The sequence below is a fragment of the Dromiciops gliroides genome, chromosome 1 (assembly GCF_019393635.1).
Source record: "Dromiciops gliroides isolate mDroGli1 chromosome 1, mDroGli1.pri, whole genome shotgun sequence".
NCBI classification, from domain to species: Eukaryota; Metazoa; Chordata; class Mammalia; order Microbiotheria; family Microbiotheriidae; genus Dromiciops; species Dromiciops gliroides.
In genome coordinates, this window is record NC_057861.1 from 742881409 (window position 1) to 742895880 (window position 14472).

The 14472-nt window shown below is 44.1% G+C and overlaps 1 protein-coding gene across 3 annotated transcripts; it reads left to right on the forward strand.

Annotated features, from left to right (window-relative positions):
* Window positions 1-454: 454 nt before the first annotated feature.
* ASB14 (ankyrin repeat and SOCS box containing 14) lies at window positions 455-14357 on the forward strand. 3 transcript variants are annotated; one of them, XM_043975753.1, is made up of 10 exons: window positions 461-552; window positions 1545-1752; window positions 2900-2954; window positions 3693-3843; window positions 3930-4088; window positions 5931-6176; window positions 7508-7679; window positions 12027-12570; window positions 12673-12826; window positions 13443-14357. In XM_043975753.1, exons 2-10 carry the CDS (start codon window positions 1631-1633, stop codon window positions 13619-13621), a joined length of 1782 nt encoding a protein of 593 aa, XP_043831688.1. In that variant the 5' UTR covers window positions 461-552; window positions 1545-1630; the 3' UTR covers window positions 13622-14357. The 3 variants fall into 3 exon arrangements, with proteins under 3 accessions (XP_043831686.1, XP_043831688.1, XP_043831687.1); XM_043975751.1 differs by lacking the exon at window positions 3693-3843 and having other exon boundaries at window positions 455-552; XM_043975752.1 differs by lacking the exons at window positions 461-552; window positions 1545-1752 and having other exon boundaries at window positions 2936-2992; window positions 3754-3843.
* Window positions 14358-14472: the final 115 nt, after the last annotated feature.

A 14472-nucleotide genomic window follows, 5' to 3' on the forward strand; every position in this document is an offset into this window, starting at 1 on the left:
TGATTCATACTGGTGAGGAGGCAAATGAACCTTATTAAAGCACATTAAAGAGTGGGGGTGCCCCCCCAAATTAAAAAAATATATATATAAAAGGGGGCAGCTAGGTGGTGCAGTGGATAAAGCACCAGCCCTGGATTCAGGAGGACCTGAGTTCAAATCTGGATTCAGACACTTGACACTTACTAGCTGTGTGACCCTGGCTAAGTCACTTAACCCTCATTACCCTAAAAAAATTAAAAAGGATAGAGGGGTCACTCTTTTCCTGTAAGGGCTTCTCCTTATACCTCCCCTTAGCCAGTAAAGGCCAAGATGTTAAATCCTTTCCATTTGTCTTTTGCTGCTCTACCCATCAAGCTCATGTTTCCAAACATAGCCAGGCCACATGCGAAAAGCCAGTCTATGCCAGTCTGTCTTATGATTAGGTATTTATAGTCAGGCTATTCACGGCATTGTAGGGGAGGGAAGATTGCTTGGGTCTCAATGACAATCTCCAGGCTGGTTATGCGCTTAAAATTTCCAACTTCAGCTCTCTTTTAACGGATGCAGGAAAAGGTAAAAAGACCAAAGCTTGAGTTTGCAGCGAGTTCTTTTTCTAGGCAGAGCTGAAGCGATTGCAGGATTGCCCAGAAGGCCTCAGATTTGAACAGGCAAGGCTGATTTTCTGCTCTTGTGAAAGCATAATTGTTCCTATGCTGGGGTTGTTTAAAGTGATATTTACTAATAGAATATACAAATTCTTCTCAACATGCTGGCACAGGAAATGCATCTTGGGAGAGGATGCTACGGGCACTGAGAGAAATTTGCTTGCTATTCCTCATTATTGAGTTTAGATGCTTTCAGTGTCTTACTGACATGTGCTTGTCCTCTTCCTTCTCCACCCCCTTTCTCAAGAGGTTGCCTAGTATAGAAGACAGAGACAGGAAATCCAGGGTTCAACTCCTGACTTGGACATATGCTAACTGTGTTGCAATGGACAAGTCACTTAACTTTTGGGTACTCTCAGAAAGATTTCCTACTGTTCCTAATAGAACGAAACAATAACTTTTTGTAACTGTCTAAGTGCATGGGAAATAGATTTATTTATATAATAATGATTCAAGCAAATTCTAGGCAAGTAAGTTATTAATGATCAGAGTTGTCCAGAAGTGGAAAGGGTGTGTGTTAGGAGCTAGCAGGCTCTTTGTCACTGGAGATCTTGCAAGCAGAAGCTGCATGACCACTAGTCAAGGCTGTTATAAAGGAGACTCTTGTTCAGGTATTCCCTGGACTACATGGCCACTGAGATCTTTTCCAGCTCTGATAGTCTGTGATTCTCCAAATGATCATGTTCATTAAACCATGATTAAATGTCCTCCAGTTCTCTGCTGAAATGATGATTTAAAACTAGGAAATAATGAATTCCGAAAACAATGTGTAAAGCTGTCAGAATCTGGTCTTTTTAAATGAAATATGTGTGTGTGTGTGTGTGTGTGTGTGTGTGTGTGTGATTTTAGCATTTTCTTCAATAATCAGTTCTGCCCCTGTGGCAATTTTCTTAAGTGCAGCTGTGATTTGGAGTTCACAACGGACAGGAAAAACCCAACAACCCAAGCATTGCTTAGATTGTGGTTTAAAGCGACACACACATCACATGAATAATTCCATCATCGATGAAGACTTGGGTGATGACTTGGCCACCCAATTGGTCATTCAGCAGAGTTTACAGGATATTTGCAAGCCTGAGACCATACAACATGCAGAGGAGAAGGAGAGGTAATGGCATTCTCATTGGAGATGTGTTATTTATGACAATACTTGTGATAGCTCGTATTTACAGAGTAGCACTTTATGGTTCATGAGAGGCAGCACGGCATACTGTAGAGAGCTAGCCTCAAAGCCAGGAAGACCAGGATACAAATCCCTTCTCTGACACATGGTGACTGTAGGACCCCGGGCAAGTCAATTGATACTCAAGGAAACTCTCCTAGGACAGGATTTCTTAATCTTTTTTAGTGTCCCGGACCCCTTTGGAAGTTTAGTAAAATGTAAGGACCCCTTCTCAGAATCATGGTTGGAGTTCTTTTGGGTGAGGCAATGAGGGTTAAATGACTTGCTCAAGGTCACACACAACTAGTAAGAGAATCATGTTTTAAAATGCATACAATAAAATACGCAGCATTAGTCAAAGAGTAAGCACCTACTATGTATCAGGCACTGTAATCACTTTGTGATTGCAAAAGAAACCAATCTTATTGAAATAGTTATCGGAATAGTTAAAAAAAAAGGTTTATAGACTCTAGGTTAAGAACCCCTGCTCTAAGCTGATAAATTGTAGTGAAGATGATAACCAGCATTGGTGGAGGGATTTATTCCACCTTGTAGTTCCTTAAACTAGTGAAAGCACAGGACCAGTTTACGTCATTTATGACATAACAGAACAGCTTCTTTAAGCAAGAATAGGTAGTGCCTGGATGATTGTTCCTCTTTCATAGTTTAGGAAGAAAGAAAAGTTCAGAGAAGTTAAGTGACTTGCCTAAGGTCACACAGCCAGTCTATGTCAGAGCCAAGACAGACCTTTTGATTTCATGTACATTGCCATCTTTCCCCAAACCCTCACTGCACCATCCATTTGGTAGCTTCCGACGTGTTTTCCAGTCGTTATTTTTGTTTAAAATCCTTAACAGCATAGATGTAAATGGTCACTACACACCAGTGTGTGCATTGTGGTCTCTACTTCAGTGTATAGTTTGCTCCATACCTTATTGGGTATGCTCCTTGGAATCTCTTGGTTCTTGATTTCTTTCCTAGATCCCTAATCTCTTCATTTCTTTTGTTATTTGATATTAAAAACCTGTTTTCACTTCCCCATGCCCCCATCACTGGAGTTCATTTCTTTCTTTCTTTTTAAACAATCTTGCAGCCTCCATTCTTTTTTGAGCCCAGAATATAAGAAGATTATTGAAGCAATCAAGGCAGTTAAGTATCCTCCTTATTCTACCCTCAAGGGTTTATGGTAAGATATGATTATAATAATTTAAGGAACTTTCTTCCCTTTTGGGTCAATGGGGTAGCCACTTCTCCAAGCAAGATGGTGGGAAGAAAGATAAATTAACCATCTAGGCACACAGAATACCTCGAAAGCATTAGGCAAATGTGGGCTGTTCATAGAGCTGAAAAGTACCTTAGAGATAATCTAGTCCAATCCTCTCGGAGAGGTTGTGACTTGCCTCAGGTCACAGAGGTAGTAAGTAACAGATCTAGTCAGGCAATAAGCATTTATCAAGCAGCACCAGCTATATGCTAGGCACTGTGCTAATTGAGACACAAAGAAAGGCAAAAGATAGACCTTTGAACCCACACCATCTGACTCCAAAGCCTTTCCACTATACCACCCTGCTTGTTGGACCTTCCATGGGCAACTGATATCCACACTCCATTTTTTCACCTCAGGTACCTTGTGGATATAAGGCAATTGGCTAACTCGGTGAACAGCCACTCGACAAATCTATTCACCCAGCATTTATCAGTTACTTGCTGTGTAGATGGCACTGCAGGGGATTCAGAGTCACCCAAAGTGCAGTTCAGGGAGTTTGCTACAGGAGGTGGAAGGAGATGGGTCCAGAGAGATTGGTCTGACCCAGTGGGTGGTGAGGGTTCATGGGCTAACTCTGCTGAGGGGGAGGGAGCACGAGCTGTGGTCCTGCATACCAAAGGTGAGCTTGTCCTCCACAGGGGAGGAAGATGCTCTATCAAAACTGTCTGTGCACGTTTCAGCATTTGAGGAGACAGATCAGACAGGCCGGCTGCCCTTACACCATGCAGCAACCCAATTAAACAAACACATCCTGGAACTCACTCTGAAAGGTAGCTAGTCCCCCGGGCCTCTCCCTCACTGCTCCCAGGGAGCTCCTCCATGACTTAACCCCTTTCTCTCCCATGGGGTCTTTCAGGTTCACAGCCCAGACTGTGGGAGCAAACTACTGGGAAAGGCGAGACACCGCTCTTCTTGGCGGTAGACAAATGCCTTGTAGAAAATGCCAACTTCCTTCTTCTCAACGACTGTGACCCCAACACTCAGAACGAAGAGGGCCATTCTCCTCTGCTTATGGGTAAATGGACCTCCCTTCCTTAGATCACGGGGGTCCCGACTCGGAGCCTCTACGGAGGCGACTAGGGAACGGGGTGAAAGGTGTTGATGTTGGTGAAGGATTTCTGTGGGATTTTAGAAGAGGAGCTTTGGGGAAACAAAGAAGCCCCTGTTGGCATGGGTACTGGGCCAAGCCCTCCAGGTGGGGCGTTTTTATTTGTCCTGGCGGTGAGAGTCTTCCTTCTGTCAAAACTGGTCCTGTCTCCTTATCTGCCTCCCTGTAGGTCTCTGTCTGCTTGCAGGCTTTCGCTCGCTCCTCGTGCTTTCCTTCTGACATTACCTCCCCTTTATATCATATAGACCTGGTTGTTTGCATGCTGTCTCCCCAATTAGATCGTGAGCTCCTTGAGGGCAGGAAATGACGTTTGCCTTTCTTCATACCCTCCCACCCCAGTGCAAAGCGCACTGCCTGGCACATAATAGGGGCTTCATAAATGCCTGTTGGCTGGTGGACTGACAAGGGTGCCCTGTCCCTACCCACCTTCTGTTCCCTCCCTGATGTTCTCTTCACTCCCACACGGAACAGCTCCTCATTACATCATATGCCTAATGCCACATTTTGTGCCCCCTATTAATTAATAACAAAATAATTAATTAGCTATTAAATAATAAGCAAGTATTTATTAAGCAATTACTACAGGCTGGGAGTACAAAGACAAAGATCAAGCCCTTGTCTTCAAGGAGATGATTTTCTATTAGAAAAGCATGATGTATGTATTATTTAACCATCTCTGAAAGAGTCATGATGCTCACTGGGATTGATTCCATCTCCCTATGATGCTGATCCTGGTCCCTTTATAGTCACCACTGTCTAAGGGAGTTGTACTTAGCCATTAGTATGCATATGGTGGTGGTGGCGGGGAAGGTGGGGAGGCTTGCCTGGGGTGTGGCTATCAGGAGAGGAAGTGTATCCTGGGACACTCAAGGAGGGTTATATAAGAGGCATGAGGTCAAGTTTACATTGACAAGGGAATGCAGGCTGGGGCAGGGGAGGAATGTCAGGCAGTGTTATCTTTACCCTCTAAACTTCTAAATTGCAGGGTGGGGGAGGGGGAATAAGCCCTGGGTTGAAGCTACCACTAGGAGGTGATGATGGACAAAGAAAGAAACGGGAGATGAGAAAGGGACCACTGGATGGTGTCCTCAATGCCAGCTAAATTTTCTATCTTTGGACAAAGCCCTGTTGGCCCTACCTTAGTTAAAACTCTTGAACTTGGGCAACAACCTTCTATAGAACAGTATCTCCAAATTTAGTTTATCCCATCCTTAGATGGGAAATATTATCAGTTTGATATTTTAGCAGCTCAGAAGGACCTTCTAAAGCTTAGTCTCCACTGACTTAACCCTCAAGAGCTGTTGTCTCCGCACATGAGAGGAAGATTTGAGTGGAAGTGTTTGGGAGAGGAGGGAATAAGCTTTTGTATAGGGCCCACTATGCACCAGGCACTGGGCTAAAGGCTTTTTATAAATATTATTTCCTTTGATCCTCTCCTTGTGAATTATTATTTCCATTTACAGGTGAGGAAATAGAAGCAAATGGAGGTTAAGTGATTTGGCCAGGGTCACACAGCTGGTAAATGTCTGTGGGCAGATTAGAGCTTGGGTCATCTTGCCTGTGGGTCCAGTGCTCTATTCAGCTGCCTCTAAGTATCTGGAAAGGAGCATTTTGCAAAGGAGTGGCTTGGTTCTGTATTATTCCGTTTTCAAAACAGAGCAAGCCACTGAGAGACCTGAAGGGGGGCCAAGATTTTCCACTTTCCCCGCCTTTAGCTCCTCTATCTCTCCCCTTCTGCTTTCTCCCTAGCTGTCAAACACCACTCCTATGACATGGCTTCCTTGCTGATCACCTTTGGAGCCAAAGTCAATCTGCAGTGTGCCAACAAGAGGACCGCATTGCACGAGGCCGCGCGGCTGGGCAGGAAGGACCTGGTGGACCTCATGCTGCGTTCGGGGGCTGAGCCTGACCCTCAGAGCACCTACGGATTCACCCCGCTTGCTCTCGCTGCCCAAGGCGGGCACACGGAAGTCATGGAACTCTTGCTACAAAAGGGTGAGCAATTCTGCATGTGGCGAGCCCTCTGCCAATGTGTATCTCAACCTCTCTGTGACTTGACAGACAGGTCCTGGAGAGTTGCCATGGGGCAGGGGGACCCACAGAGATAAAATGATTTGCCCAGCCAGGGCTCCAGGCTTAGTAACCCTGAGGAGCATGGTTTGGACTCACATCTGATCATCATAGATTTTGAATTGGAAGGAAGGTAGAAGGAACATTCAGTCTAAACTCCTCACTTTACAGATGAGGAAACTGAGTCACAGAGAGATCGAGTGATTAGCCCATAGGCACACAACCAGTATGTCTTCCTGATTCCTAGATCAGCACTGTATCCATTATGCCACAGTGTCTCCTAATTATCACCCACTGAGCTACAATCTCTTAGGCGAGGGGATGGGAATTGGGAGCTTCTTGAGGGCAGGGACTGTCTCCCTTCTGTATTTGTATTCTCAGTGCTGAGAAACTATCTTGCAGATTCTAGTAGGTGCTTCATAAATATCCGTTGATTGACTAATGTGCCCATTTTAAAGATGGAGCAACTAAGACTAATCCATCATCATTCAATAAGTAAATACCTGAGGAGGAGCACTTAAAAAATAATAGAAGAAGGGGCAGCTAGGTGGCGCAGTGGATAGAGCACCGGCCCTGGATTCAGGAGGACCTGAATTCAAATCGGGCCTCAAGACACTTAACACTTACTAGCTGTGTGACCCTGGGCAAGTCACTTAACCCCAATTGCCTCACCAAAAAAAAAATAATAGAATTGTGTGCACATAGTAGGTGCCTTGTATCCTGGTGTGAATGCTGGTATTTCACTGAAAGCACATTGAAACATATTTTTATTTTTATTTTTTGGTAGACAATGAGGGTTAAGTGACTTGCCCAAGGTCACACAGCTAGTAAGTGTCAAGTGTCTGAAGTTGGATTTGAACTCAGGTCCTCCTGAATGCAGGGCTGGTGCTTTATCCACTGCACCACCTAGCTGCCCAGAAGCTTATTTTTTTTTTAAGTTTCTTTATGTTTTTTGCTGTCCATTTATTTATTTTCTGTTCATTCATGCATCCATTCGTTTTGTGCTATGGCTAATATGGAACTGTGTTTTGTCTGACTTCACATGTAGAATGGGCACCATATTGTTTGACTTCTCAATGGGTGGCGGAGGGGCAGGAGGAAAGAGAGAATTTGGAATGCAAAATTTAAAAAAAATGAATGCACCCCTAGAATTTCAGTGTCTGTATAAGGTAGATGTTTATTTGCAGTGAGGACAAACAATTGTGGAGGGAAGCCTGCATCAAAAAACCCCAAACAAACTTTATTTGGCCTCCCAGGGGCTAATGTTCTCTCACAGGCTTCAGATGCTTCATCCATTTTGCTTGAGGCTGCAGCTGGAGGAAATCCCGACTCTTTGACTCTCTTGCTGGAATATGGAGCAGATGCCAATGTCCCCAAGACTTCAGGCCACTTGCCTATTCACGTAGCTGCGGATCGTGGCCATTTACTGTAAGTCCAAATGGTATTAGTATCATTTAAAAGCCAAAGAGTATGCGTGGCAAAGATGGTCTCCTGTTCAATTCAATTCGATTCAATTTGACTTGATTCAGTTTGATTCAATTCAATCATATTAGGTACAGTTTAATTCAACAAACATTTATTAAGGATCTATTGTGTGCCAGGCACCAGAAAAAACCCAAAACTATTCTTGCCCTCCAGGAGCATATATTCTATTAGGGAAAAGCAGCATGGATCCAGATAAGTCAAAACCAAAAAATAGGGTGATCCAAGAGTCTGGGTGCAGCTTTTAGTTTCAATAACTTTGAGGCCGCCAGGTGGCTCAGTGGATAGAGCACCAGCCCTGGAGTCAGGAGGACCTGAGTTCAAATCCAGCCTCAGACACTTAACATTTACTAGCTGTGTGACCCTAGGCAAGTCACTTAACCCCAATTGCCTCACCAAAAAAAAAAGTTTCAATAACTTCAAAAGTATAAATGTCACAAACTTAGAAAAAACAACATTCAAAAGGGCAATGAATGATTTAATTAAAAAAACCCCATTGCTATGTTTCTTATTACAATTCAACATAATCACCATCTTGGGCTATACATTAATCGATTTTTGAACTTTGTAAAAACATTCATCAGTTGGTAGTGACTGAAAGGACTGTATTTATAACCCTAGGCTTTCTTCCCTTCATGAAATTCTCACACAGACTCCCTGAGGACAAGATGCTGAGGAGGTAGAACTGACAAAATTTGGCATCTGATTGGATATAGAGAAGTAAGTGACAGTGAAGAGTTGAGAACCAGGGTACCTAGGAGAGAGCTGCACCTCAGGGAATCTCTGTAAGAATACCATGAAGGGAGAAAAGGACTTCCAATAATCCCAAACTTTGGTTTACCGTATGGCCACACAAGATCTCTGAGCATGAGTTTTCCCCTGGACTCTCTATATTCTTGTGGGACAGTGTTTCCCAGACTTTTGAGGAGAATGTTTTGTACAAACTCTTGTTGTTGTTTGTCTTTCATTCTCAGGGAGGATCATGACATAAGGAGGTCACCAGCCTCACTCTCTCCTCCAGAGCCATCTGGGTCCAGTGGTAAGATATATTATCAGGATGACCGGAGATGGCCCTGGATGTTTAAGGTAATTGGGGTTAAGTGACTTGCCCAGGGTCACACAGCTAGTAAGTTTCTGAGGTGAGATTTGAACTGAGGTCCTCCCATCTTCAGGTCCATTATGCCACCAAGGTGCCCTATACCAACTCTACCACCCTAGTAAATATCCCTTTATAAAAGCAAATTAACTCTGGCTGTCTTATAATCGATGGGAAACATATCAGATCAGGGTTTGTGAACATGCATAGTACCAGAAAACCCTCGACTTGTTAAGGTTCCCATAGAAGTAGTCATTGCTTTCTGTGGACCCAACCCATCAGCACAGTGCATGTTGGGAGAGTGACCCCACAGGAGCTGCTACAAATGAATGAAAAAAAAATGCCAATGCTTACTATGTGCCTAGGACTGTGCTCCACACTGGGGATTCAAATATAGAAGTGAAAACAGTGCTTGTCCCCAAGGAACTAACATTCTAAAGGGGAAGGCAATGCACAAAAGGGGAGTGATGGATAGCCAGCTAGGGTTTGGAAAACCACAGGGATGGCAAGTAGAACTGTTGGGGCATAGGATCTGATGGGACTCTCCCAATTTGAGCACATATCCCAAAAGATTTCTGGGGGCCCTGACACTTTTCAGCAACTCGTAGGTGACATGGTCTCCTTATTGAGTTTGGTCTAGTCTAGGTGATCTCATTGCGAGTGGGAAAATGCTGGAAGAGACCGAGAAACTGTTGAAGATTTTAGAGCAGCTACAGGTGGCCGGTCTAAGGCTGGCAACTAGGTGGTGCAGTGGGTAGCGTTGGGCCTGGAGTCAGGAAGACTTGAGTTCAAATCCATCATCAGACACTTACTAGCTGAGTCATCCTGGGCAAGTCCCTTAACCTGTTTGTTTCCTTATCTGTAAAATGGGGGAAATAATAACACCTACCTCCCAGGGTTGTTATGCGGCTCAAATGAGATAATTTAAAAGTATGACTGATACATAGTAGGCACTTATAATAAATGCTTTTCCTTGTTTATTTTTTAATTAAAATTTTTTTTTGGTGAGGCAATTGGGGTTAAGTGACTTGCCCAGGGTCACACAGTTAGTGTCAAGTGTCTGAGGCCGGATTTGAACCCAGGTCTTTCTGAACCACCATGTCACCTAGCTGTCCTGCTTTTCCTTTTTTTTTTTAAGCGGTTGATCAACAAATATCCATTTTGCTTGGATCAAATCAATCAAATACTTGGATCCTATAGTAAGTCAGTAAGGAGCAAAATATTGACCTGTAAAGGCAGAAATGCTTGTTATCTGGTTGTGTCCAAAGACTTATTATGAATTGAACATATTTCCATGATTTGTGATTATCAAAGATTTACAAAAAAACTGTATTTTTCTTGTAAAGTCCCTTAATGATCATTTCCTTGGCCAGATCACTGGGAGAGGCCACCAGCATTGGGCAGAAGGGAAATTCAAACAGCATTCCTGACAGAATTTTCAGACTTAATGCACTGTCACCCTTCTGAGATACGACATGGGACCAGGCCTTAAAGGAACTAATGGTCTGCCATATACATGCCCCAGTCATGCCTTAGGTTGATCACAATAGGCCTTTTGTGTACCCTGATGCCCTCCCAGAGACCTGGAGGACTCTTGGAGGCAGTCTTGTACAGGAGAGAGATGGCAACCAGAATCTGGTTTATTTTCCAGTAGGGGACTGATTGATTGATTGATTGATTGATTGATTGATTGATCACCAGAGCCATTATCCCATCTGCAAGCTGGTGAAGTGGGCTGCCATTGAAAAGTTCCAACAATTTGTGCTTGGTATGAGCACAGAGACTAACTGATCTTCATTCTGATCAGCACATCCAGGTTGGATGGAACTAGCTGGGAGTGGGTCTTCCCCAACTATGAGTTCAGCAGATTCACTGTCCCACAGGCCCTGTGCCTCGGAGGACCAAGTACCTGGCACACAGGTAGATAAAACGTTTGAGCTCCTTGGACGTGCTAGGCATACTTTGGATTATGCTCTTCGGACAAATAAGATACGCCAATGGGGAAAATCACACAGAGGGAAGTTGGAGACCTGGGAGGGGTAGCTGTATGGGGGCAACATGCCTGGTAAGGAAGAGAAGTCCAGAGAGTGAGTCTAAGAGGGAGGAAGGGAATCCTGGGTCTGTTTTGAAATAGTGGTGTGGGCAAAGTAGCCACTGATCGGGAGAGTGGGGTCTCAGGGTAGAGGTCGGTCCAGTGACTGATAAGGAGGTGCAGAAATCCAGAGAGCGAGTCAAAGCATAGTAGGTGCTTTCTAAATGCTTATTGATCTATTGATTGATGAGAGAGAGTGATTTTCAAAGCTAAAAGCGAGCTGTAACTCCAAAGGAGCAGGGGCCCTGGCATAGGAAAGCACCCTAAGGGGGAGGCCTGAGCCTTCATACCCCATTGAACGAGGGTGACTGTCAGCGAGCCCAGTCGCAGGATGAGGTTCTAGGAGTAGTGATAATGGCCAAGAGGAAGCGATGCTACCACTAAGGGGAAATTAGGCTTGGCTCGTTGGCAGAAGTTGGGCCTTGTGAATGGGGTGCTGCAGGGGGAAAGGGGACAAGAAAAGTGTTAGGTAGGAGAAGACAATCCCAGTCCACAGCCATGAAACTGTACAGGATGATGGTGGATTCAGGGGCCAAGAGGCCACTCCAGCTCTGGTGTGGAGTAGGTTCTGCTGTTCCTGAATGTTAGGTAGTGCGTCTAAGAAGTCTGAGACCTGAGTCAGGTATGTTCAGAGAAAGATGCTGCAGACTCATTCACCCGGAGAGCAGCAGCAGCAACCCTGAAACTTGTCAGCACAGAGCTCTTGTCTCTGGAAGGGAATGGGAAGAAAGAACTTGAGCAGCAGTCTGGTGCTAATGGACTTCTTTTTTGTTTGTTTGTTTAGCTGTGTGTCCATGACCCCATTGGAAATTTTCTTGGCAAAGATACTGGGGTGGCTTGCCATTTACTTCTCCAGCTCATTTTACAGATGAGGAAACTGAGGCAAACAGGGTGAAGTGCTTTGCCCAGGGTCACACAGCTAGTGAAGTGAGATTGGATTTGAACTCATGAAGATGAGCCTCCCTGACTCCAGGCCTGGAGCCCTATCCACTGCACCACCTGGCCACTCACATGGGCCCCTTTATCAGGGTATATGCCATGGATTGACACTGAAGCGTGAAGATATCTTGAAACATAATTGGGAATTTTTCTTTCTTTTTTCCAGAGCATTAAAGATTTTGGTCCCTGTGACTGATTTGGCTGCCATTAAGAGAAGTGGGATCAGCCCTCTTCATTGTGCAGCTGCTGGAGCACACCCACAATGCCTTGAGTTTCTCCTCCGAGTTGGGTTTGATGCTAATTTCATGCTTGATCAGAAAATTCGAAAACACTATGATGACCAAAGAAAGTCAGTCCTGTATTTTGCCGTGTCAAATGGTGATATCTCCTCAGTTAAACTTCTTTTGAATGCTGGGGCGCTGCCCAATCAAGACCCGGTCAACTGTCTCCAGATAGCCCTCAGAATGGGGAACTATGGCCTGGTCAGCCTGCTGCTCCGGCACGGAGCCAATGTCAATTATGTCTGTAGGGTGAATCCTTTGCATTTCCCATCAGCTCTGCAGTACACACTCAAAGACGAGGTCATGTTAAGGCTGCTGCTGAACTATGGGTATGACACAGAGAGCTGCTTTGATTGTCCTCATGGAGACAAAGCTCATTCTCGCTACACTTTTGAAGGCTGGACCTCAACTGTCATCCGAGATACACTGGTAAGGACTTTTGAGTGAGCAATGTTACTTGTGTGTGGGTTTATGTGTGAACTGCAGTCTCCCCTGCTGGCCAACTCTGATGCTGTTCATTCTCTCCCTCAGTTCTGTGAGGTGATCACTCTTCCTTGGCTGCAACACCTCTCGGGGAAGGTCATTCAGGTGATGCTTGACTATGTTGACAGAGTTCAGATATGCTCCAAGCTAAGAACAGTACTCCAACAACAGGCATCGTGGTCAGAAATCAATTCGGTCCTGAGTAAGTACTAGGGCTTCTCAACCAAAGTACCGATGGCATCTTTTTTCACTTTATTAAGTCACCCATCTCCCTGGTTGAAAATCGATGTGTAGAAAAAACAAACAACACACCTAGTAATTGTTTGCTGTTAGCAAAATTTCCCTCTGGTCCCAAAGGTTTATTATTAGGGTGCTCTGAGTAATATTTCTTCTCTTTCTATATAAATGATGGTTCAATTCTGGGGTCACAAACATGACTGTGTTGATTCAAAAGGAGTAGAGCACAGAGAGACTGACACGGACAGGTCTCTCCAAATTCAGACTCTTTCCTCCTAGCTGCCGCCTTGTCCTCTCATTCTTCTTGGTGATCTTTAGGATTTAGCATGTAATGAGGTCAGGCCTTTACTGCTAAGTTTTTAAGAAATATGGTTGAAAACCAGTAAAGGCAGGTGTTGCTCTCGGTTGTCATGTGACTTACCAGGCCTCCAGGACTAAATGATGTTTATTTAGAACTGAGTAATTTTTGTATTGTTAGCCCATTCTTATCTTTGCAAACCAAACCTTAAGTTCATCTAAAGATAAAGCAACTGACTCTTTTGGGACAATTTACCTTTAAAAATTTTTTTTTTTTATTTTAGCAAACCCTCGTTCCCTAAAACATCTTTGTCGTCTGAAGATTCGAAAATGCATGGGACGCTTACGTCTACGCTGCCCTGTCTTCATGTCATTTCTTCCACTACCCAATCGACTGAAAGAATATGTCCTTTTCAGAGAGTATGACCTTTATGGACAAGGACGTTTAACAGGGAGTTGGTAACTGAAATACTTCAGAGCAGAAGATAGTTTTGGAGCGAGTTCCCTTAAAAACAGGAAACTATTTAGCCTCTCTCCTGGTTCTACAGAGCATCTATATGGACATTAACTCTCCCCCTTGCCCAAGCTATTGGGAACCCCACCTGTCTATCCATCTACACGCCTAGCTGATGGTTGGTATAAACAAACGGATCAATGATTTGTCAGCTTGAGGAGCTCGTGTGTGAACTCCCTCCACTAACTGATTTAAACCAGTTTAATAGATAGGCCCCAGGGAATTTCAGAATCACATGGAGGTTGGGACTTGCCCAGTGTCACACATGTATTAAGGACCGGAGGGTGGATTTGAGGGTGTTCTCTGAACTCTAAGCCCCACTCTCTGATGCTCACTCTATTACCACATTCCTTCTCTGGTAGACATGAAGTTTTAGGAATAAAAACATTACCATGAAATCTCAATTAACTGGAATGGTCCCATTATCTGGCTAATGATGTTTTCAACTCATTAGAAATCTTTCCAAAACTATCCACTGACTTTTGCACTTAAGTAAAGAAAGTATTCTCAAAAAAGTGGAGTCTTTAATGACTGATCTTGTAATTGTTTTATTTTTAGCAAGTTCTTATTGTATCGTGTTGGCAGATGAAGAATGTGTTGGGATGGAGTCAGGTGACCTGCCTCTAAACTGCTGTGGACAAATCATTCCCTAGTCCTCAGTTTCTTTGTCTGTTTGTTAAACAAGGGGATGAGAAGAGATGATTCTTGAGATCTGTTCTGGCTCTAACATTTTCACTCTAGGACATTTGGGTCAGTAATCTTCAGTTCAAAGCCCAGATCCAACTGACTGCCATGCAGCT

Coding starts and splice junctions, on each gene's coding strand:
- ASB14 (XM_043975753.1), top strand. CDS start 1,631: ATGAATAATTCCATCATCGATGAAGACTTGGGTGATGACTTGGCCACC. Junction 4,089..5,930: donor CCATTCTCCTCTGCTTATGG/GTAAATGGACCT, acceptor CTTTCTCCCTAG/CTGTCAAACACCACTCCTAT. Junction 12,571..12,672: donor CTGTCATCCGAGATACACTG/GTAAGGACTTTT, acceptor TCTCTCCCTCAG/TTCTGTGAGGTGATCACTCT.